Here is a 23,306-nt window from a genome sequence, read left to right as displayed (position 1 = left end):
CTCGAGGTATGCATCTATACCATAGAACTGTTTTGATAGCAGGAGAAACATGTTGCCCATTAACGACAAACATACCAAACCCACCTGTATATAAGTGAAAGGATAAGGCTGTGATGAAGAGAAATGCCATCTACCTAGGACAGTTCAGGTTCTCAGTCATGCAATCAGGAGATGCAGACTCCTATCCTCAAAAGTGAAGCATGCCTTAAAAAACCTGGAGGGGCTGTGAGCTTTCAAGTGCCAAATTTTACTAGTAGCCTTAACACTTAATTGAATACTTGAAACTGCAAGAACTCTGGAAGCTTGCCACTGAAGTCAACGGAAAACCTCTTGTATTCCACAAGAATGCCTTCAGAACCATTACCTTCCTTTATCTGCTGTCCCAAGTACTGCAAGATGTGTTTTAAGTTTTACTTCTGACTTTTACACCCAAATGCAGCACTCAAGTTTTGAACCAACTTGTTTATACTGCAAAAGATGCAGGCAAATTAGGGGTTTTGATAATAACGGCAGCAAAAACATCATTTGCAACAGGAGGAAAGAGAAGGAAGCAGTAGTCATGGACAATGAAGAGACAGCAAATAAGGGTGACTAAAAATCAAGTTTGCCCTCAAACTTTGGGTTTATACACAACTTACGAAAAAGGTTTTCACTGATGAGAGAAGTTGTAGTACCAAGTTAAAGTATACACTGAAAAATCAGGTACATGGCATTAACAGATGTTTAAAAAAACACAGGTGGTTTATTATAGGCCACTTGACAGTGAATAGGAAAATGGAATGCCTACATGTCTATACAGAAACTCATGATTGATTTAAAAACCAAAAACGGCTAGGCAGTTGAGTTTCACACATCATGTTGTTGTTTTCTTCTGTTTCTTCTTCTCGTTTTCTTCCTTCTCCTTTTCAATTTCAGCAACGTACTTTTCAATTTCATCAGGGCTCAAGATCTGTAACAGCAGAGAGAATATTGCAGTGGGGCTGGGAGTCCAAGTACCATGTGCATGCAAGGGCTTTTCTATGCCTCCCCTGCTGCTAAGGATCATGTGATCATCCAGAGCAGCATGAAGAAATCAATGTGTCACCCCCTCCCAATGGTATGCACAGGTGTGCTTTCCAGTCATTCATGGGGCTGCTAGGATACTGTCTCCCACATAGGGAATTTAGGCTAATTTAGGAATTATCAAGCCAATTTGGTTTTGGACAACCTCTCAAATGAGAGGCAGCACGAGATGAGGAACTAGCAGCTATGAACAATTAAGGCTCAAAGTTCTCCTAAGGATGGAACACGATCACAATGGAATCCCCAAATGGACAACTGAGGTCCAATTTTTCAGGACCAAGTAATAAAAAACAACAGACCCTAAAGTTGAGTGTGAAGCATTGCTTGGATACAAACAGGCACATGAAGGTCCCATTGAATGCTGAAACTGAAGTCAGTCTTAACTGGAGGTGAGTTTAAAACTGCACTGGTGCTACTGAGCAGAAATCGACACTGCTTTTGAAATTCAGAAGCCACTGGAAGCTTACCTTAAGAGGCTGGTTCCTTCTCATAACAGCCAGCTCAATATTTTTCCCACCAGACTGTACAACCTTAAATTCAAAAAGTTAAGCAAAAGTGTTAGGAAAAGACTTTCCTGCAGTGCAAAAGTATTGCATTTTTGCAGAACCATTAGAACCATTGGCATTTTAATTCTGGTTTTTGCTAAATGAAAATTAAAATATATTACAACTATTAGGGCATTAGATCTGGCTTCTCAAACCTGTTCAATAGCCAGCGCTTTAACTTTAAAAGAAATGGAAACTGTATGTAAACTTGTCAATAGCCACCCGCCTTGTAAACTAAATAAGACTCAAATTTAAGACTTAGTTGTTCCAACTCACTTCAAGAAGTGCTTTAATCACAAGCTTAATGGTCAGATCATCTGTTTCAATGGCTTCATCAGTATAGTTTTTTTCCAAAAATTCACGCACTGACTTCGCTCCTCTGCCAATTGCATTAGCCTGGAATTTTAAAAGTTTATTAGAAATGAGTTTGCAAGCCAACAGAAAATCTAGATGCATAATTAAAAATGTACTCTCTTGCTTAAATTTTCTATCTATATTGCCTTGAAGTGTGTGATAACACTTAAAATCTATGGGTTGTATGCAATGCAGTTGTTGCATGAGCAGAAAAGAACTTCCATTTAAACAATAAGGCTTCATTTTCCTTCCCCCTACAGCCCCCTGTGCCCCCTCAAAATCTGCTCCAGAACAAACAGAGCTCTCCTCGTGCAGTGTTGGATAAAACCCAGAGTAGCAACAACAAAAAGGACAATGGGAACTAGCTTGCAAATTTCTGGATGCATCTAAAACTAAGAGAAACAAAAATGACTTTTATTTCAGTCCTTTAATCGTCAGATTTCCCCAAAAGCCAATTTTTTGTACTCCAGCCCACCAAAGACAGATCCACACATCCCCTTTGGCAAGGAAAGAGAGGGTTGACCATACGTTACTGTGTCCCCTGCCCCCTTGCTATGAGCGAGAAACTTAAACCGTAGATAGATTTACTTATGTGAATGAAGTGCTTCTGTTCATTCCATCTTAGCAAGACAAACCCAACTCACTTTCCAAGCATGGTATGTGCCAGAAGGATCAGTCTGATAAAGCCTTGGAGTTCCATCAAAGTCAAATCCTACAATCAGGGCAGAAATACCAAAAGGCCTGCGGCCATTGCTCTGGGTGTACCGCTGAGGAGGAAGAGAAAAAGATTTATTAGCACAAGTGTAAGCCTAAAGAAGTACAGATTTCTCATGAAATACATATATAGCACTGGATATTTTTCTTAACTTATTGACTGAGGAAAACATAACCATTGCAAGTGTTCTGAGGAGTTACTTTATTATTAAACCGTATGGAAAAAAAGAACAAGCTGGAATCAGAAAAAGCCAACTTAACTGGTTTTGGTTTTTCCATCTCATTCCTGACAAAATTAGGATTTTTTTACTATGGATTGCACAGAGAGATTCTTCTTCGGTAGTAAACCAGAGCTCTTTTCCAATTTTACTAGGAATACCAGACTCACTTATGGTCAAAATATACATTCAGTAATTAATGTGTCCACTGATTCTTAATAGCTATCAGGTGTTGCAGTAGCAGAGAATAAGAGATCCGAGATGACTTCATATTTTAGTTATTTTTGAAATGCATTGTTGGTGCATTGTTTGTAAATTTTGAATATACATACGTCTGGTGGACCTACATTATTGTCCGATTTAGTTAAGACAAAATTACTAAAGTTGGGAAATGAACGGCAAAAAGTGGCAGAAACCACAACCACAATTTCAAATACTGATACCAGGTAAATACCAATTCATATTACTTTTCACTTGTCTGTGGAAGAAACCAGGGAGGCATCTATACATTGTTACTCAGCAAGTTCAATAAAATATAGCAGCCGCATTACATTATGTTTCTCTGGAATTCTCTGGTATTAACCACCTTTTAACAAGCACTATATTGCTTTTTCTTTGTACATACCTGCTTCAGGCTAGCAATATACCGTGTAATGTACTCCACAGTGACAGGGTCCTCCACTGTAAGTCTATGACTTTGGCATTCCACCCGAGCTCTATTTATAACTATCCTGGCATCTGCTGTGAGCCCTACAAATAATATAAATGGGCAAAATGTGCCATTTATAGCATAGAACACATACAGAAATATTTCTGCTTTAGAAAACATTCATCAAAAGAAATGGGTGAGAAAAGAGGATTAATGACAGGCCACATTTATCGTGCTGGTTAATAAAATATGTATGTTCAAAACTTTGTAATTTTGGGGGGAGCTGCATCCAGCATTACTCTAAGCAGAGTTCTACTTGTGTTGAAGGTGGGCGGCAGATTCTTCTTTTCCCCTGCAACCTGCTGAAATGCTATTTCAGAGGGCTCAGGGACTCTGCAGAACAGCATTGGAGGTGATGCTGAGCACTTACAAGGGGAACTGGCAAAAAAAATATATTAGTCACCCCCTTCAGCAAGGAGTCTCCAATGTATGTTAATTTCCTTTGCAAATGGAAATAACCCTTCTAGTCACAGAGGCAAGGCTAAATCTAACTGTATGCTAGAAGTTGGTAGAAAACTAGAGGAAACATCCAATGTATGTCCTGCAATGTATTAAGAGTCATACTGGTTATCAAGCTCAAAAGGTTTTTGAGCTGAAAAGATTTAAGCAGACTCTTCCTGACTGGCCTTCTTCCAGTTGGGCTGCTTTTGGCTAAAGAGGAAAGAAAAGAGAAGGAATTCTGGGCTGCATCAAATTTAGTCCTTAGTTTTGAACAGATTGAACTCTGTGTTAACCTATTTTGTTAATCTCTCACATGGCAGCTGCCAAGAATACTTCTTAGAGCTATAAAACACAAATTGGCAAGGTTTGACAACCTGGAGTTTAAGGACTGGGCTACAAATCAGAAAAGCTATTAATTTTATACCTAGAATAATTAGATTAACCGCTAAAGAATGTTTTAACAGGCCTTTATTTTACCATTTATATTTTTCGCAATTGTTAATACTTTCACTATAATCATAATTAGATGATGTACTTTTAAGCATATGCAAATATTTCATATTTGTTTTATGAGAAGTTTATAACACAAGTGTGAAAGAAAATGAAGCAGAGCAGTTCCTAACAGAGCTGTCCAAGACAACACTCTGAATCCCAAAAGCAGAGGAGTCACTTTATTATTATTATTTATTGTCTTTATATACAGTGGTACCTCTAGATGTGAACGGGATCTGTTCTGGAGCCCCGTTCACATCTAGAAGCAAATGTAACCCGTGTCCGCGTGTCTCATGTTTTGGCACTTCTGCACATGCGTGTGACGTCATTTTGAGCATCTGCGCATGCACAAGCGGTGAAACCCGGAAGTAATGCGCTCCATTACTTCCGGGTTGCTGCAGAGCGCAACTCAAACGCGCTCATCCCGAAGTACATTCAACCCGAGGTATGACTGTACTGCCCTATACCCAGGGGTCTCAAGGCGGTTCAGTTAAAATCTTCTCCCTCACCTATAACATAACCTAAATTAATTTTTTTGCTTTCTTTGCAATTAAGGTATTTAGAAGATCTACCTGGAAGCTGAAAACAAAAAATGACACCGCTTATTTTTGCTGTACTGAAGAATGTTCTACTAAACAACTCAATTTTACTCCAAAGCCCCATTCCTGGTATTTAGGGGACTCCACCATAACAGTACCTGCAAAAGCCATGCAGACATTGTCATCAAGGGCACAGATCTTTCGGACAGTTCTTTCATCCTGAAGTTTTGCCACAGATTTCTTCTCCACGCCAAGAACAACAATATCTTTTCCTCGTACTCCAACCTTAAATATCACACAGTGCATTAGAGATGACATTTTCAAACAGCTCCCTCAAATATTAACTATAATAAAGTGTGACAGGAGCAAAAAAAACAACAGGTGAAGGCAACCCAATAGTGCTTTAACATTGACTTGCATATGAAGCATGAAATTGTTTACATGTGACTCTGTAAACAGTATTTTACGATAATGAGTTGACATATCACATTTCATTGGGTGATATCCAATTACATCATTTATACCCAGTGCAGACCCACTGAAAACAATGAACCTGCTAACACTGGATACCACCCATTAAACTGAAGAAAACTGAAAATATTTTACAGCTTTAAATGGTTTTAAGATAGATGAAGAAACTTTAAGCAAAGTTCCAAATAATCTATAATTTTCTTATGTTCAGTTTCTGCCATAGTCATACCTATTCCATTTCTCTCAGCAGTATCCAACCTCTGCCTTTCATGCTCACATCTCTCTGAAAATTGAGCAACTTCTGAATGCTTTAATGACCTCATCATAGAATCGTAGAATTGGAAGTAACCCAAAGCGTCATCTACGGTTCCTTTCCTTCCACCTCACTTATCAGCCTTTCACCTTACTTTCCATGCAGCTCCTCTTTCAAATATAAAACACACAATTTAGGTAGTGATGAGGCCTCAGCCACACTCTGCAATTATCTAATGTCCCTTAGTGGACTTTGACATGGTTGCACTTTCATTCTTCACATGCCAGCCCACTCCCCCGATTCATTATATACGCACCTATCCCTTCAGAATTCAGTCATGCAACCTCCACCTCTCAGATTTAACCTGACAACTTGTTCCTGTGTTCTAACTGCATGATTGCTACTAGATTTCTTCCCCATGGTTTACACAGCCCTTTCAGTCAACTCTGACCATGCTATCTCTCCAGATCCTTTGGAGTTCTATGCCTGAACATCTGAACGACACCATATTAAGGAAGGTTGTTTTAACTACCGTAATACACTACTTTACTGCTTCCCTAATCTTCACCATTATGCATGTGTGTAGCCATATGCATTTGCACATGTCTGAATTTGCACACAAACTTCCTGGCATGTACTAGTTAGACAACAAGTGTGATGGGGTAAAAGAATTGGTGAATATTCCTGCTACCTCTCTGCCTGCAGAGTGGTGGGATTATGTGTTTAGTGGGGGAGGCATTGAGGCATAAAATTCTGATTGCCTTTGTTCAACAAAGGCACTGATTAGAATTGGCACTTCTTTACAGTTCCTATGTGTGCCACATTCTGAATAACAAATTAGTATAATTTGGATAAGTAGTAAATTAAAATATAAACAAGGAACTGCAGAAGAGGAGAAGGGGAGTCAAAATCAGAATTGATTGCCTGTGATTTAAATTTATATTTATTTTGTATATTGTAAAAGCTTGTAGCCACATTCTGAAGGCTATTATTTTTTGTTACAATCACACGCCTGCATCATCAAAATGCTGCCCCACATCGTTTGCCTACTTAATCTGAATTTGCTGCTTCCCTGGAATATCTGATAAATTTAAAGAAGAAACACGATAGAAATCCCAAATCCCCTTCACACCTGAACAGCCTCAGCCCCACCACAAGCTTCAGTAGAGGAGGTTTAAATGTGCTCTTAATGTTTTCGAGGGCTGCGCTCCGAAAGATCTGGACTCCAGCCTCTCTTTGTCAGGGGTGCCAACTTGGAATAAAATATTCTCATGATGTGGTGCGCACACACATTTGAATGGTTATTATTATTATTATTATTATTTATGGAATTTATATATCGCCCTATACCGGGAGATTTCATGGCGGCTCACAGAACAAAATCAAAATATAAAACCAAAAAGTATATAATCAAAATAAAAACAACAACCCAATAACCTCCCCATCATCAAGCTTGGGGGTGAAGCAAAGGGAGCTGGCACCTCTGTTCCGCGTGTTCACCCTCTCTCACAAAAAACACCGGGCTTATTTATGTTTATGAAACATGTTTTATAAATAGACGAACTTATAAATGAATTAAATAAGCGAGCTGAGGCGCGGCTCCCTTTGATGGTGGAAAGAGCCTGAGGAGAAGGGGGGAGAGACCTGTACCCCCAATAAATAATAATAATAATAATAATAATAATAATTTTAAGAAAGATATACAGCTGCATCATTTAAAAAAAAAAACAGAAACCACCACAGGGTTTTACAAGGACGCGAGCCCGGCTCCTCCGCCCAAGGCTCCCGCTCCCCCTCGCGGCCTTCCGGCCCCTCTCTTTCGGCCCTGCCTCCTCCGCCTTACCGCCGTGGAGCCCTTTTTCACGGCCTCCTGGGCGTACTCGACTTGGAAGAGGTGCCCGTCGGGGGAGAAGACGGTGATAGCCCGGTCGTAGCTCATGGCCGCCGCTGCCTGAGAGAAACAGAAACGGCCGCCGAAACTCTCCTCCCGGCGCTCTTCCTCCTCAAAAGAGCACCGTCACTTTCCTCGCCGCGCACGCGCGAGACGGTATTCACGCAACGCCCCTGCGCACACTCCGGCGCCCCAACCATAGAGTCAGGAGGGGAAGCGCGCGAGGGAAGAGGAGGGAGCGTACGTGGAGTGCGTACCCGCCACCACCGCTGCCGCACTCAAGCCACTCGGGTCTATCGGCTTGGCCGAAGCAGAGCGGCGACGCGATTGGTCGAGTAAGCCCCCGCCCCGCCCCCCAGCTTAAGCCGAGCGCTTTGGTACGCAAACAGCGGAGGTGAGGTAAGCGCGCGGGCGGCCGGCGAGCCGAGCGGCGCTGCGCACACGACGTACGCGCGAGCTCGACGAGTGCTCCTCTCTCCGCCTCTCCACCTGCCGCCCTCACGCACTTGGCGTACCGCGGCCTCCTTTCCCTACGCACTTGGCGCACCGAGATGCTCCTGTTGGCCAAGACAGGGAAGAGATGCTATTCGCTTGCGACAGGAAACCCAGCAGCAGGGATGCACCATGTGCATTGCAAAGGGGGAGGAGGGGAAGGAGCTGGATTTGGAGGAAGGGGGGGGGTGAGCGGAGCAGCTCAGGTGGCTTTGCTGCCTCCTCCACCACCAAGCCTCGGCAGCTGGCTCTCCGCCTTGCATTGGGAGTAGGAGCGTCCAGGTAAAGGGGGTGCACGAAGGTTCTTGGTGCAATGCCCCTGGCTCATTGCAAGGCGCAGATTGTACCATCTGCTCTGGCTCCCCTCCTCATGCACTGCGGCGAATGCTGTGCCCGTGCACGGCAATAGCAGCTAGATAATAACAATATTATTACATCCTGGGAACCACTATATTATCTGACACATCTTTTTAAAAAAGACCATCCCACCATGTCGGTTGCCTTTGCTTCTGCTCGCCCAAGAGGCAAAGGAGAGGTCACCCAGCAAACTATCCAGAAGGTAACAGAAAAAGAACCGGGGGAGGGGGGTGGAATTAAGAGCATGCTTTAATATAGACAAGCGTGTGTGTGTGTCAATGTGTGTGCAAGTCTCCATCGTAGGGAGTGGGGAGGGGGAAGGGTAATTTTATAAGATGCTCCCGCTAAGTAGTGAATTTGCAAGGGCTTGGAAAGATGGACCGCTGTAGAAGAGGAGGAGGAGGCGGAACAAAGCAAAGGTGTTCAGATGATGGCAAAGGGAGAGGGGGAAAGATGGAAAGGATCAAAGGAGCCGGGGGAGAATGTTGCAAAATGAGACGGATATATTTTCCTTGCAGGATCTTCGTGCTTGGAAATACTTCCATTGCTGCGTACGTTGCAGAAAATAGCCCAAAGTGCAAACAGACTGTTGTGTGTTATATATGACAGCATAGCAGCGTTTTTAGCACAAAAAGAGAAATCTGCCTATTTGTGGCCGTACGTCTTTATCTTTGTATTTTCCTGTTCGTTTTGGAAGGCTCGTCATGGTTTTAAAGGGGACCTTAAGGAAGTGTGACACTGGATTATCGCTGCTTTTCGTCTTAAGGCTTTCTCTTTTTTTATTACTATTATTATTTTAAAAGAAAATGTGTATTGATGTCAAGTGTTTGGCATGGAACGATTCTGTAAGATCCTCTGAAAAGCAACAACGTTGCAGATTCAAAGGCAAAATCTTAAATGCTTGATGGAGGGAGGTTCGGGCATTTTCATTAATTCATTTCTAAATGGGAGCAGAATTGTAACCTTTGTAAGGAAAACAAGGCAGGTGTTCCCCTGTGTACAAGTTTGCAATGCCGCTTTCTGAAGAGGAGAAAGCCCTGAGAGGGAGAGAGGCAGGGGAATGTACCATCTAAGTTCTCCCCCACCCACCCTTTCCCAGGGAAGGGGCTGTAAATAATAGGAGAGGTGTGGAGATGTCAATAATGAGTAATAGATCTGTTAACGCTTAAACAATACGCTATTTCCAGTGCCTGCCTGTCAGCCTCCCTCTATCCTTGGAAGCGGGCATGCTCCTAGCTTTTCTGTAGCAATTGTTCAGGAGTCTTAGCCCAGGGTCTTGGAAGAAGCCAAGGAGGATTAAAGATCTGATGACAGCCTGTTTGTCAGTGGTGATGGAAAATGCAAGAAGGAGGTGTTGGAGCACAAATCTGCAGCACATAGACAACGCTGTCTTGCAAAAATGCAAGATAGCTTGTTTAAAAACTCATCCTAGCAGGTGTAGATCTGGAAGTGTACATTAGGCAGGTTAGGAACCTCCTGCCCTCTCAATATGGGTAGGACAAAAATAGCCAAAGTTAAACGCTTAAGGCTACAGTTCCAAGTCTAGGAAGCAAAGCAAGTGATTTGACTTCTGAGTAAACATTTGGCTGCAAGTCACATTGACTTCCATGGGAGAGATGATTGTTTATATAGTACTATAGTGTTTTATATAGGAATATAGGAAGCTGCCTTATACTGAGTCAGATCATTGATCCATCTAGTCTAGTATTGTCTACACTGACTGGCAGCTGCTCTCCAGGATTTTAAACTGGGGTCCTTCCCAGTTCTGCTTGGGGATGCTGAGAACTGAAGCTGGGACCTTCTGCATGTAAAGCAGATGTTCTTCCACTGAGTTATGGCCCTTCCCCATATCAATCCCTGCCCCAAGGAGTTTACAGTCAGCAAACAGATCTCAATATATGAGTCACTATCTTAATGAAATAAATGGGTCTTTCACATCCTTTCACTCTCAGCTTAATAATAATAATAATAATAATAATAATAATAATAATACCCCACCCATCTGGCTGGGTTTCCTCAGCTATTCTCGGTAGCTTCTAACAAAATATTAAAACATGCCCTGTGTTGGCTTTTCTTACAGGTTGCTTGTTGGTACTGGATTATACCAGAGCTTAGCTGACAAAGCTGTTTAGTAGGCTGGTATGATACTGTGAAATAGATCTCAAACAACTCAAATAAAATATTCTGAATATTACAGTTCTGAAAATGTTTTTAATTTGGGTTTTTAACAAGATGTGTGGGAAAAGGTGTAGGCATTTTGTGATGCGTGCGTCATATAAAAGTGAGTCCTTATCGTTTGTACTGCAACTCTTTTGCAATCCTTTTGTCAAAGCATTTCATGGAAATTGTTTGCTTATTTGGATTCCTTGCTACTGTACATTTAAATCCAAGACTGAGAGCTAATTAATCCTGGTTGGCGTTATTTATGCTTAATTTGGCATTCACGGGATTATCACTAGTTTAAGGCCAAGCAGAGCATGAAGGTGGTTGCTATTAGCATCTTGTATTCAGGGATACATTCATTATCACTGTGTTTGAAGGTTCTATTGATAGGTTTATTGACTGCCATCAGATGCTGCCAACCTTTTGGGACTCTGTGGGCAGAGTGGGAACTTTCTCTCAAAGTGTGATAGGCACATCCCCTCAGATTGCTTCTCTCCCCACACCTATTTCTGAGTCAGACAGAAAACCGGAGGCTCAGTGAATGCAAGAACTACTGCTTTTCCGTGGGGACTGGGTAAAAAAATGGATCCAGCAGAACTAAAACAAATCTTCCTGAATTTGCATGCTTTTGCCACAGGGATCCCCAAGAACTTTCAAATTAAATCTTTCAGTGGTAGACTACTCAGTAAAAAAGTTTAAAATAATCATAGATCCGATGCTTGTCAGCACAACAAAAACATTGATCCAAGGCATATCTTTGTGATCGTTACACAGCATGACAATGAAACCACCAGAACATCTGTGTACGCATAGGTGACCTTTGATTTGATACTGGTTTTGAGGTGATCCCATAGGAATCTATATAATCTTCCCTGTGTTACAGTGCAGCTTTCAGCCTGTTTATTATTAGTAGTAGTACTAGTAGTAGTAATAATAAAGCAAAAAACCACAGCTTGACAGGGAGAGACCATAGCTCAGTGGTAGTAGCAAACATGCATTGAATCTCTAAGTTTAAAAGAATCAGGACATGTACTCTGGACTTTAGGAAGGCCGGTTGCAGAAAGCTCAAGGAACTACCGAGTGAGATCCCATGGCCACTAATACTCAAAGAGAAGAGAGTCCTAGATGGATGGGAGTTTCTTAAAGGTGAAATATTGAAGGCACAGGTGCAGGCAGTTCTAAAGAAACAGTGTGACTGCATAAGGAGCTTACAGATGAGCTGGGATTTAAGAAGGGCACGTATAAGAAATGGAAGAAAGGGAAAATCACAAAGGGGGAGTATACATGAGTAGCCAACAGTTGCAGGGTGAATGTCAGGTTGGCCAAAGCTCAGAATGAGCTCAGGCTTGCAAGAGAGGTTGATAATAATAATAATGTTTCTTCAGCTATGTTTGAAGCAAGAGGAAGAACAAGCAAGTGGTAGGCCCTCAGGGTTCCTTCCAACTCTGTGATTCTAGGTGATTCAAAAGACCCCTGTCTGAGACCCTGGAGAACCACAGAAAGTGAAAGCAGACAATATTGGGCTAAAGGGCAAATTGTCTTACTTGAGATAAGGCAGGTGTTTCAGTTCCTGTGTTATCCCTAGGCCCCTGTCTACATAGGGAGCTGCCTTATACTGAGTCAGACCACTGGTCCCTCTATCAGAGCATTTTCTACACTGATTGGCAGCAGCTCTCCAAGGTTTCAGGCATTCAGGGACATTCCCAGCGCTGCTTGGAAATGCTGAGGATTGAACCAGAGATTTCCTGCATGCAAGGCAGATGCTACAACACTAAGCTAAAGCCCTTCCAGAGTTTCGGCCACACCCCCTTGTTTACTATTATAGATCATCTCCATGCTATTCTGATTCTTAATGCCACTGGAGTAATTGAAAGTAATAACAACAACCTTGCGATACTTAGATGAAGGGCTGCATAGAAATTTAATTCTATTATTAGTAATATATTTATATTTATTAAATTTCTATGCTGCCCTTCATCTGATGATTGCAGGGTGGTTTACAATATAAAAACACAAAAATACATATCATAATAACAAACAAAAATAATACTCCAGCATTATATGTAATAAATATAAGCAAGGTGACAATTATTTGCATTATTATTATTTACTGAATTTATATACTGCCCTATACCTGAAGGCTGCATGAGGTTTAGTCCAGATTTCAGTGTGAAAGTCTAGCTGTGGCTGGATCATGTCTATAGCCACTTTATTGGTGAACGATTGTCCAACAAAAATTTCTCAAAGTTGTTTGCATGGTAAAGTGTGGCTTACAAACATATTGCTTTGGGGTAGTCTTTCACACGTAGGCCTTCCTTGCACAAAGAAATGGGCTCTCTCTCCCATCTTATTTCTTTCAGTCTTTCTTGGAGAGAAACCCCTCTCTGGAAGCACTGCTTTCCTCCCCCAAGACCTAATTCAGGAACAGATCAGATAATGATAACCATCTAGTTTCCCCTTTTAAAATTTATTTTTAATTTATTAAACTTGTGTATCACCCTTCGTCTGGAGATCTCAGGGTGGTTCAAAAGATAAAAACTCAAAACAGACAATAGGAACAAACACATTTAAAAGGGTATAGGATGTTAGTCAGCCAAAGGCCTGGTTGAAGATGAACGTTTTCACCTGGTGCCTAAAGGTGTATAATGAAGGTGCCGAGAACATTTGGAAGATCTGCAGGTTCCCCACTTCTGACGTGCGTATGAGGTGCATCTTGAATACTCTGCTGTTACAGATGTTGTGCTATAATAATAATAATAATAATAATAAATTTTATTTATACCCCGCCCTCCCCAGCTGAAGCTGGGTTCAGGGTGGCTAACAACAATCAAAATAATCCAACATTCTAAAAACCTTTAATTATAAAAATTAATTAAAATCAAATTGATGGCAACCATTAAGAAAGATTCTGTGCAGATTGCCGGGGGGTGGGTGTGTGATTAGGTTGCGCCCTGAACGAAGGCCTGGTGGAACAGCTCTGTCTTACAGGCCCTGTGGAAAGATGTCAAGTCCTGCAGGGCCCTAGTCTCTTGTGACAGAGCGTTCCACCAGATTGGAGCCGTGGCCGAGAAAGCCCTGGCTCTAGTTGAGGCCAGCCTAACCTCTCTGTGGCCTGGGATCTTCAGGATGTTTTTATTTGCAGACCGTAAGTTCTTCTGTGGGACATACCAGGAGAGGCGGTCCTGTAGGTATGAGGGTCCTAGGCCGTATAGGGCTTTAAAGGTTAAAACCAGCACCTTAAACCTGATCCTGTACTCCACTGGGAGCCAGTGCAGCTGGTATAGTACCGGATGAATGTGATCTTGCAGCGAAGACCCCATTATAAGCCCCTCAGGTGCCCAGGCATAATTTCAGGGGTGAAAAAACGGTAGAAGTGAGTTGAAAGAGAGAGCTAGTTATCATGGAACACCCTGACCCCCAAACACATCCAATACCTTTTAAAACAACCTAGTTTATGGTGCTGGTAGAGACCCATTTCCATCCATCTCTTGTTGGACTACAGCTCCCATCATTCCTGGCCAGGGGCCATGCTGGTTGAGGTGAATGGCAAGTGTCCAACAACATCTGGAATACATCAGGCTCCCCATCCCTGGCATACATTATTAGTTACCCCTTAAAAAGCAGGAATGGGGGATATGTGACCGACCAGATGCTGTTATACTCCAACGCCCATCATTCCTGACCATTGGTCATGCTGGCTGAGACCAAGGGAAGTTGGGAGGGGCAAAGTATACGGAAGGCTAGAGGTAGGCTGACCAAAATGTTTGAATGACATGATCCCATTACCCACAGGTCTCTGTAACCCCCTGCCCAATCTCTCATTTGCTTCCTGTTCCTCCACCCCTGGCATAATGTGCTTTTTGATTTGATCAAATATCTGTATGCCACATTCCCAGGGACATAGGAAGCTCCCTTCCACTGTCAGATAGTTGGTCCATCTTTTTCATTATTGCCTATATTGACTAGCAGTGGCCTACCAGGGTTTCAGACGGCTGACATTCCAGGCCCTGCTAGGAGATGCCAGTGGTTGAACCTGGTAACCTTCTGCATGCAAATCAGATGTCCTGCCTGAGCTACTGAGGAAGCTGAGCTCAGGTCAGCTCAAAGGTTCCTCACATCTGCCATAGAGCCATGGGAAAGAGCCTCAAAGAGTGGACACCTGCAGTCTCTTCTGGGAGCCACAGTTGGGCCTGTGTTGTATATGGAAAAATCTGAACAACTTCCCAAAGCCCCCGACAGCCATTATGTTTTATTTATCTTACTTCATCTCACTTTGCCCTCTCTTGGGAAGTTGCAGATTGTGCCCAATGGGACAGATGAAGCAAATGGGGAGAAAGCAGCTGTGAGGATGGGGTGGCACTACTCAGGGTATCTTGACCAAGCCCCACCCATAAAACCTGCAGCTAGCATTGCAGAGACACACTGTCCTCCCCAGCCCCACAGAATTTGTGTGTGAGGGCTAAGCCCCTAAATACCAGGAATGGAGAGCAGGATTTGACCACAACACATAACCACATTTCCAAGTACAGCACTTTACTGTTTCCTTTGGAAGTGCACGGCAGCTATGCATTTGCAGGAGATAAATTCAAACGGATGCATTTTCCAGAGGAGCCACTGTGGTAGGAATGAACAAGTTGCCTGCCCTGGTGTCCCATGGCTGAGCAAGGCAGTGTTTTGTCTTTCTTGTATCCCAGTTTGCAGATGGTTTACCTTGCCCCAGAGACCTTTTGGGGAACCACCAGACACAGGCAACTGCCTTACACTGAGTCAGACCATTGGTCCATCCAGCTTAGCATTGCCCCCACTGACTGGCAGTGACTCTCCAGGGTTTCGGGCAAGGCTCACTTGCAGCCCTCTCTGGAAATGCCAGGGATTGAGCCAGCAGCCTTCTGCATATGACTTTTAAAAGACATCTGAAGGCAGCCCTGTATAGGGAAGTTTTTAATGTTTGGTGTCACATTTGTGTTTTCATATTATGTTTGAAGCTGCACAGAGTGGCTGGGGCAACCCAGTCTGTTGTGTGGGGAACAAATAAACAGCAATGCAAGCCAAATGCTCTGCCACTGAGCCTATGGCCCTTCGCTAAGAACCAAGTTTGCCTGTCCCTTTATCTACACCCCCCACCCCAATTTTATATTCCATTTCTTAGACTGAACATTTTGAAATGCTATATAGGACATTTATATAGCTTTTGGGATAGAAACCGAAACAAAGTGGAAATAAATACACTAAAGAAATGTTTGTGCTTCCTCCAGTTCCTTTGCACTGATTAAAATACAAATGTGAAGTGCTATGAAAACCTAGGCAAAGGGATGCAGTCCGTGGCTGTGTCATTTTTTAACAACAACAACAAAAAGCAGCAATGAAATTATTTCAGGACTTCAACCTTCTTCCACATGAATTAAATTGGCGACCGGGGGTGTGGGGGGGTGGGCAGGATCCTTTGCTCCATTCCTTTATGCTTTTCCCCAGTCGTGTTCCCTAGAAACAGAAAGGCTTCTTCTAGAATTTAGCCAAAGGCATAGTTCAGTCAATCATTGCTTTTGATTTTCTCCTAAATGCCATTTCACTGGTGCGTGGCTGCACAAAATCCCCCTTCTGAATGGAAACGTCTCTAAGGAGGGAGAATGGATTGAGGATCTTCCTGCTCTCCTTTCGTCTGCTGCTTCAATCTAGTCACTGATGCAGATTTCAGACCGAGTTCTGCATCCCTGCTTCTTAGACCACCATCGCCAGCTTGGATGCGTCTACCGTGGAATAGGATTTAATGCATGGCTTCCACCCACCAGGAACTGTGTGTTTGGTGTTGTGGGCCCAATTCTGTGGAACGTCCTTCTAGCAGAAATCAGACCCCGGCCCCAATGAACTTCAGACTTCTCAATTATTATTTTAGCAAGTGTTTTGAGTTTCTGATTCCATGGTTAATTTTGTTGTTGTTGTTGTTTAGTCGTTTAGTCGTGTCCGACTCTTCGTGACCCCATGGACCAGAGCACGCCAGGCACTCCTATCTTTCACTGCCTCCCACAGTTTGGTCAAAATTTGGTTTGGTTAATTTTAATAAGTGTTTATCTTTTGTAAACTCATTGTACACATTTTAGAAACCATGCTGCTAAGAGGTATATAAATTGTTGAAATAAAGAAAATAGATGCAACAAAAGAAATAGTCTTAGTAAACCAAAAGGGTTCCTCTCCAGAATAAAAGGGTTGATCCTGCTGCAGGGCCTCTTCACTGATCTATGTGTTTTTCAAGGCTCAGATTAATTCTACTGGATTCAGCTTTTACCCAGACCCCATGGAAAACCAAAGTGTGCACAGAGTGTTTTACCTGCAAGGGGATGGAGAGGCTGATCCAGGAGTGGTGCGCCCCACTCTAGCTAAAAAATCCAAATCTGTTCACAGACCTAAAAAGGGTTATGAGCCCTCGAGTAGGCAGTACCAGCCGGTGGTCTAATTCTGTATAAGACAACTTCAGATATTAATTTCCATAATGGTGGGGTGCCGCATTCATATTAATCATAAATAACTATCTCCCTGCTTCTTTCACCTTGCTTTATCTACTTTTAATGATGATTAATGCACATGCATAAAGAGCGTGCAAGGAAAAAGAAGACTACAGAAAGTTTTAGCTAAACAAAGGAGGGAATGTACAAGGTCGCTGACTATGTTTCAGTCAGTCATATCTTGATCTTTTTTATTCTGTTTTTTAATTCAGATGTTGGATGAAAACCATCATCTAATACAGTGTATTATGGACTATCAAAGCAAGGGCAAAACAGCAGAATGTACTCAGTGAGTATGATTTTTTGTTGTTGTGTTGAAATATATGTGTTAATTGTTTTATTCATTTAAAAGCCTTTCTAAACTGCTTTATGTTTAAAAACAGCTAAGCAGTATACAGAAACTCCACATAAAAATAGACCAATGTCATAAAAACAGAAAAGCAACATAAAAACAGGAATCTAGTTATAATAGGGTCTAAACTTATGGGCCAAGGAAAGCCTGGGCAAAAAGATATATCTTTAAAACATGTATGAAGGAACTGATGGATTGTGCTTCATGTATAGCACAGGGAAGGGCATCCCATAGTGCAAGGGCAGTAGTGGAAAATGTCTGGTTTTGGGTTTGACCTGTGATATTCTGTAGGGTGCAATGTCACCAACAGGATTTCCCCAGATCTAAGTGACATTGCAGGTTTGAGCAGGGGCCAGGTGGTATTTCAGGTAACCAGGTCTCAAGTAGTTCAAAAATTTATGCTAATAACAAGATCTTGAACATGGCCTGGGGCAGGATGACATTGCATGCGTAAACAGGTGAATGTTAACTCTTGACTCCTGTTGCTACACAAAACCTGTGTTTTGCTGAGCTTGCAAAGGTGAGTTAGATCAGATGCACATAGCCACTCCAGAGAAGAAAAGGTGTTTTTCTAACCAGCTTTACTTCCTTAAGATAATGTCATGTTCCTTTGCTTACAGATATCAACAAATTTTGCACAGAAACTTGGTCTACTTGGCAACAATAGCAGACTCGAACCAGAATATGCAGTCCTTGCTTCCTGCTGTAAGTACTGACTGATGAGATTGAATGAAATCCAGTACTTGCAGCTAAAGATATGCTTTTTGTGGGGAAATAAACAATGCTGCCAACATGAGCACAAACCCAATGTGGGCATGCCTGGAGCTGATTTCCCACTGCACATATTCTAGCGTCAATACCATGGTTATAGAAAGTGCATTTCCTTATTGCTAGCCTGCACATATCTGGGGACTGGTCTGCACATGAAGTGGTAGAGTCTTGGGGTGGAAGAGCTGGAGCAGACTGTGCCATGCTGGACTGTAGGTGGGGAATTGCATTTAAGAATTTCCTCTGAATTGTTAAAATAACAACAAAAAGTACTCCTTGCAAGGAAGGGGGCTGAAAAAAATCTTTATCCCTGAAAAGCTAAGTAATATAGGTTGTTTAATTAGCAAATAGTTGTTGTTTTTTGCATGTAGAAATGATACAAATGCCACCACCCCTCCAAGGCAGTCTGAAGCGGTATTTTCCAGAATTCACCTAGCCCAGTCTGCTGTAGAGAAGGGTATCCAGTATGTGACTTCTAAACAGGCCTGAACTCCAGTACCTTGTTACAAAATTGGACACTACCTTACCTGGAGAGGGTGGCTTTTCGTCTTTTCAAGAGTTGTGGGGAAGTGATGTTGCAGAGATGCAGCAAGCCTTATTCTGATATTGCAACTGTATACTACAGAAGTAGGGAACCTCAGGCCCTTCAGCTGACAGGCGGGGAGGGGGGGCTGAATGTATGTTGAAATGAGCCTACTGTAGAAAGGTCAAATTTACATTTGTTTCTCCACCCACTTTTGCCTCCAGTCCTGACAATCACTAGCATGTGGCCCCTAGAAGGCTGCTCAGAAGAAAATGCGGACCTCAGGATGAAAAAATTCCCCATCCCTAGTCTAGTTATTTCTTCTTCTTTCTTGCCTGCTCTATACTGGTTGGGAGAGACAGGTGGGTAAGAAGCTTGACCCCTGTGGCAATGGAGTAGGAAAACTCCTCCAGCAAAATATCTCCCTGCCCTGGAGAAGGCTCTTAAAAAGGGGATACCATCTCCTAGGTGGAAGTTGGCAATACTGAGCTAGATGATGAATGGGTGATAAGACTTCATTCCTAGTTGGGTGGGGTGTATGTGCTGATATGTACATGTTTCATTTCAGGATGCAGACATGCAATTGGGAGAGTTGCCTTATTTTGCTATCTAGTAAAGTTCTTGGCCTCTGCTGCTGCTCCTTCCCCTTAATATTTTTATTTTATATTTAGACTGCCATTTATCCCAAAAGATCCCATGGCAGCATGTACAAAAGCCTATATAATACAGCTATTTTGAAATAATGAAATTTTTTGAACGAAGAATTCCAAAAGTCTAGATACAGCACAATGGTGTACAACTGTAGTTTGTGGGTCTCCTTATGTCCTAAAAGACCAAAGGAAAAGAGGTGTCTTTAACTGACACTGAATAACATTGGATATGTACATGCATGTTATGAAACTGGGCCAGGTCAAGGTTGGGTTTAGAGATATAAAAATGTTGACTATGTCCCTTCAATGACCCAGCACAAATTCTCTATTGACTTCAAAGGAAGTTTTACCTGCACAGGAAAACCAGACACAGAATTCATTTAGCTAATATATATTGTTTGCATTTGTGAAGTTAAAATTGGAATATTTCAAAATGTTCAAAATGCTAAGCTACATTTTATGTTGTTTTGGAAGTGCTCATCTAGGAGTTAAATGTGACAGGCTCGGGCTTTGTGTGTTCGCTCTTTTCTAATTAACTGTCTGGTAATTAAAATGGATTACAAAATAGCAGAGCTGCCATTATCTAACATATTTTCATGTATCTCCATACTCCAGTGTTAACCTCCAAACCTGATGTTAATCTTTTGTAAATATAAGTGCTTTTTATCCAAAAGTTGTATAATTTCCTACACAAAACAAAAAACTGTTTCATCACGGTCTGCTTAGATGAAGGTGATTGTATATGTCATTATCATTGCTGTCGATTTTTTCATTACTGAAAAGTCTTATTCCTGCGTTGATTCATTATTAATAATGTCTAATAATAATAAATAGTGGCAGGAATTCTGTCAGATCCCCACCCCTCATAGCTTATTCCTACAACAAATCCCTCTTGCTGAATCTTTTTTTCCCCCTTCTCCTTCTTGCCATCTGCAGCCACCGACGCAAAACATGAACCTCGGTCCGGGAGGAATGAATCAGAGCGCATCCAACCAGTCTCTTCATGCACAGAGCAACCTCAGTGATGCAATCGGGACAGGCCTTCCGCCTCCCTCCCTCATGCAGAGTCAGATCAGCAATGGTGAGCTTTCCATGGTTGCCTGGCAACTGCATCGCAAATGCCGAACGTGCTTCTAAAGGAGCCTTTTATGGCTGTTTAACTAGCCTCTCGGGCATGTGGAAAACCTCGGCACGGGCTTAAATATGCACACAAATCAGTTACAATTCTTCATACAGTTGCCACTAGCATTCTGCAACAATGGATTTCCTATAGGAGGAATTGATCCATGAACACTGAGGTGGGTGCTGTTCAAGTTCTTGAGCGTATGTTGGCTTCAGCGGCTTTTGTGGGTAGCATAAAAAGCACTGGTTGCCAGCATCCAATTCTCGCTCTGTCACCAGTGATCTAATTTCAAGCATTTTGAAGGGTGAAGGGAGCCCAAGAGGGAGCATGTAAATGTGGCACAGAAGAAAAGGTCTTTCACTTTTCTTCACTCAAAAGGCCAAATTGTTTTAAGGTCTCATGCAGCCTGTTTCTGTGCAATTTACTTAGAAGTAAGTCCCACTGTACTGATGTATCCTTTCCCCAAAGTAAGCATACCTAGAATTGTAGGTCCCCTGTCCAGAGATTGAGAACTTGGGGATCCTCTAGTATTGTTAAGACTCAGTGTTAGCTACCCCTGACTTTATACAGCCCACGTGGTTCCCTGCTCACCTTCTCTTCCCTCCCAACCCCACCCAAGTATTTATTCCTTCTGTCCTATATATTTGTGGCAAATTAGGTTCCTCGCTGGATGTCATTCCCAAACTCCAAACCATTCCCAAATCTGACATGGGGCGGGGGGGGGGGGGGATTCCAATCCTTCAAAGTCCATATTTTGAGTCTAAAAAGAACTGGGAGAGGTAAGATATAAAGTAGCATAACATGAGCATAGTTTTTGAGCTTCCTGGCTGCACAGTTTCTGTGGCAGAGATGTGGAAAGCTTAGATACTGGCAACTCGAGAGTGAAGGAAGGCAAAATCTGAACAGGATTCAAAGTCAATATTCATTGCCACCCCTTGTTTCCTTCTTTGCTTTCTGCTAGGTCCCAATCACGTGTCTATGCAACAGTCAGGCCAGAATACCATGCCCACGACTTCCCTGAGCATGACTGTCAGTAGCCACGGAACCGGAACCGGCTATAGCCATACAGTGCCTGCGTCTCAGAATGTACCAATGCAAGGCCAGGGATCAATAGGCAACTACGTCTCACGAACAAATATCAACATGCAGTCCAATCCTGGTATGGTTGGCTTGGTTTGGCCTGGGCTTTTTTGTTGCTGGATAGATATGCCATTTTAAAGTGTCATGGGGCTCTTGGCTTCTGTGACCACTTATAACAGGGTCAGACCTGGAGAGGTGGGCAGTGGCAGGAATCAGGTTCAGAGCAGGGCTACTGAAGAGCTCCAAATATGTCTGAAGCTTCCTTCAGAGAAGGGAGTGGAACGGACTCCCTTGGGAGGTTGTGGGCTCTCCTTCATTGAAGGTTTTTAAGCAGAGGTTGAATTGCCATCTGCCATAGATGCTTCAGTTGAGATTCCTGCATTGCAGGGGGTTGGACTAGATGACCCTTGGGATCTTCCAGCCAACCCTATGATTCCTTACATTTTAGCATCAATGATGTACTTTAAAAAGAGAGAGTATAGGTCCCTGCCCCAGGTGGTTTATATTCTAAAAATAGATGAAGGGGCGGGAAATTGAGATGGAGGTAAACATATGCTGTTATTTCACATATACTTAAGTACAGTTGCAATATATATTTCTTAAACTGAAGTTTATTCTACTCAGGGCTACAGTGGTAGTAGTGGAGCACTGTGTAGAGAATTTGAGAATGTAAAATGTGTGTGTGTGTGTGTTGCAGTGTCCATGATGCACCAGCAAGCGGCAACGTCACATTACAACTCTGCGCAAGCAGGGAGCCAACACTACCAAGGGCAGTCTTCCATTGCCATGATGAGTCAGAGTAACCAAGGCAACAGCATGATGGGCCAACGGCCAATGGGCCCTTACCGACCTTCACAGCAAGGTAAATAAGAACCAAGGACTTGGAACTGTATAGCTACGCAGTGTTGCGTGTGTTCCAAGGGCATGACCGTATGAGATGGAAGATCCATGGTTTGATGTGAGCTGGGTCTTTTTAAACAGCAAATTCAACTGCTGAGAGGCCTACCTCAGGTGTGGAAAGTAGCACTGGGGAATCAGGGTTAACGCTTCTTCCCTCATCACTGCAGTTTTGTAGTTGCAGGGCAAAGAGCAGTTGGGGAGGGTGTGATCCCAAAAATGGCACAGGATGAATGAACCAAAACAAACTTCCAGTGCTATGGTCCTAATAGAACTCAGTTTCTCACACTGAAGTTCACAGCAGAGGCAAGACTTGAAGCCCACAGTGCTAGGCCAGAACCTCCTCTGTATAGAACAGACTTACAAGTCAGGCAGATAGGGTATCACTCCCTTTAAAGAGGTTGTTTCAGTTATCCACCTTTGATCTCACTGTAGACTGACAACGGTACTCTCACTCTGCTTTGTAGGTTCCTCTCAGCAGTACATGGGCCAGGAGGAATACTACAGTGAACAATACAGTCATGGACAAGGTTCATCAGAGCCCATGAACCAGCAATATTATCCCGATGGTAATTTTGCTGAGTATTGGGGAACATGGTTCCATAATGCCGTTGACCTGCAGAAGGCTTCTGGCACCCAGGAATGGAATTGAAAGACGGAGGCCAATCCACACAAATGCTCCCAAGCCTTTACCTGAAAATAAGACCTTACG

At 42.7% G+C, this 23,306-nt stretch overlaps 2 protein-coding genes across 7 annotated transcripts in view; one reads left to right on the top strand and one right to left on the bottom strand.

Moving 5' to 3' along the window:
• Positions 1 to 722: 722 nt before the first annotated feature.
• PSMA7 (proteasome 20S subunit alpha 7) lies at positions 723 to 7,862 on the bottom strand. Its single transcript, XM_083447667.1, has 7 exons — positions 7,642 to 7,862; positions 5,233 to 5,359; positions 3,519 to 3,643; positions 2,606 to 2,728; positions 1,884 to 2,003; positions 1,530 to 1,592; positions 723 to 949 (listed from the first exon to the last, which is right to left on the bottom strand). The coding sequence occupies exons 1-7, from the start codon at positions 7,735 to 7,737 to the stop codon at positions 854 to 856; spliced, it is 750 nt and encodes a 249-aa protein (XP_083303793.1). The 5' UTR covers positions 7,738 to 7,862; the 3' UTR covers positions 723 to 853.
• A 172-nt stretch (positions 7,863 to 8,034) lies between these two features.
• SS18L1 (SS18L1 subunit of BAF chromatin remodeling complex) overlaps positions 8,035 to 23,306 on the top strand; it is a 25,946-nt gene continuing 10,674 nt past the window's right edge. Inside the window, exons 1-7 of one of the 6 annotated variants that reach the window (XM_083447544.1) lie at positions 8,035 to 8,088; positions 17,414 to 17,490; positions 18,174 to 18,258; positions 20,431 to 20,575; positions 21,579 to 21,776; positions 22,395 to 22,559; positions 23,062 to 23,163. In XM_083447544.1, the coding sequence (XP_083303670.1) occupies positions 17,414 to 17,490; positions 18,174 to 18,258; positions 20,431 to 20,575; positions 21,579 to 21,776; positions 22,395 to 22,559; positions 23,062 to 23,163 (772 nt within the window). In that variant the 5' untranslated portion in view covers positions 8,035 to 8,088. Of the gene's footprint in view, positions 8,089 to 8,125; positions 8,741 to 8,762; positions 8,958 to 17,413; positions 17,491 to 18,173; positions 18,259 to 20,430; positions 20,576 to 20,616; positions 20,793 to 21,578; positions 21,777 to 22,394; positions 22,560 to 23,061; positions 23,164 to 23,306 lie in introns of those variants that run through there. The other 5 variants (XM_083447539.1, XM_083447540.1, XM_083447541.1 and 2 more) reach the window with 5 other exon arrangements.

This window comes from Podarcis tiliguerta, assembly GCF_965153285.1.
Source record: "Podarcis tiliguerta genome assembly, chromosome: 6".
Classification (NCBI taxonomy): Eukaryota; Metazoa; Chordata; class Lepidosauria; order Squamata; family Lacertidae; genus Podarcis; species Podarcis tiliguerta.
The sequence above is the reverse complement of the archived record's forward strand: the minus strand, read 5'-3'. Positions and strand labels throughout refer to the sequence as shown.

What these genes read in the sequence shown, in the direction of transcription:
- PSMA7 (XM_083447667.1), bottom strand. Translation starts at nt 7,737, where the DNA reads ATGAGCTACGACCGGGCTATCACCGTCTTCTCCCCCGACGGGCACCTC. An exon ending in TGAAAAAGGGCTCCACGGCG is followed by an intron (nt 5,360 to 7,641) that starts GTAAGGCGGAGG and finishes GTGATATTTAAG; the next exon opens with GTTGGAGTACGAGGAAAAGA. An exon ending in ATATTGCTAGCCTGAAGCAG is followed by an intron (nt 2,729 to 3,518) that starts GTATGTACAAAG and finishes CTTCCTCCTCAG; the next exon opens with CGGTACACCCAGAGCAATGG.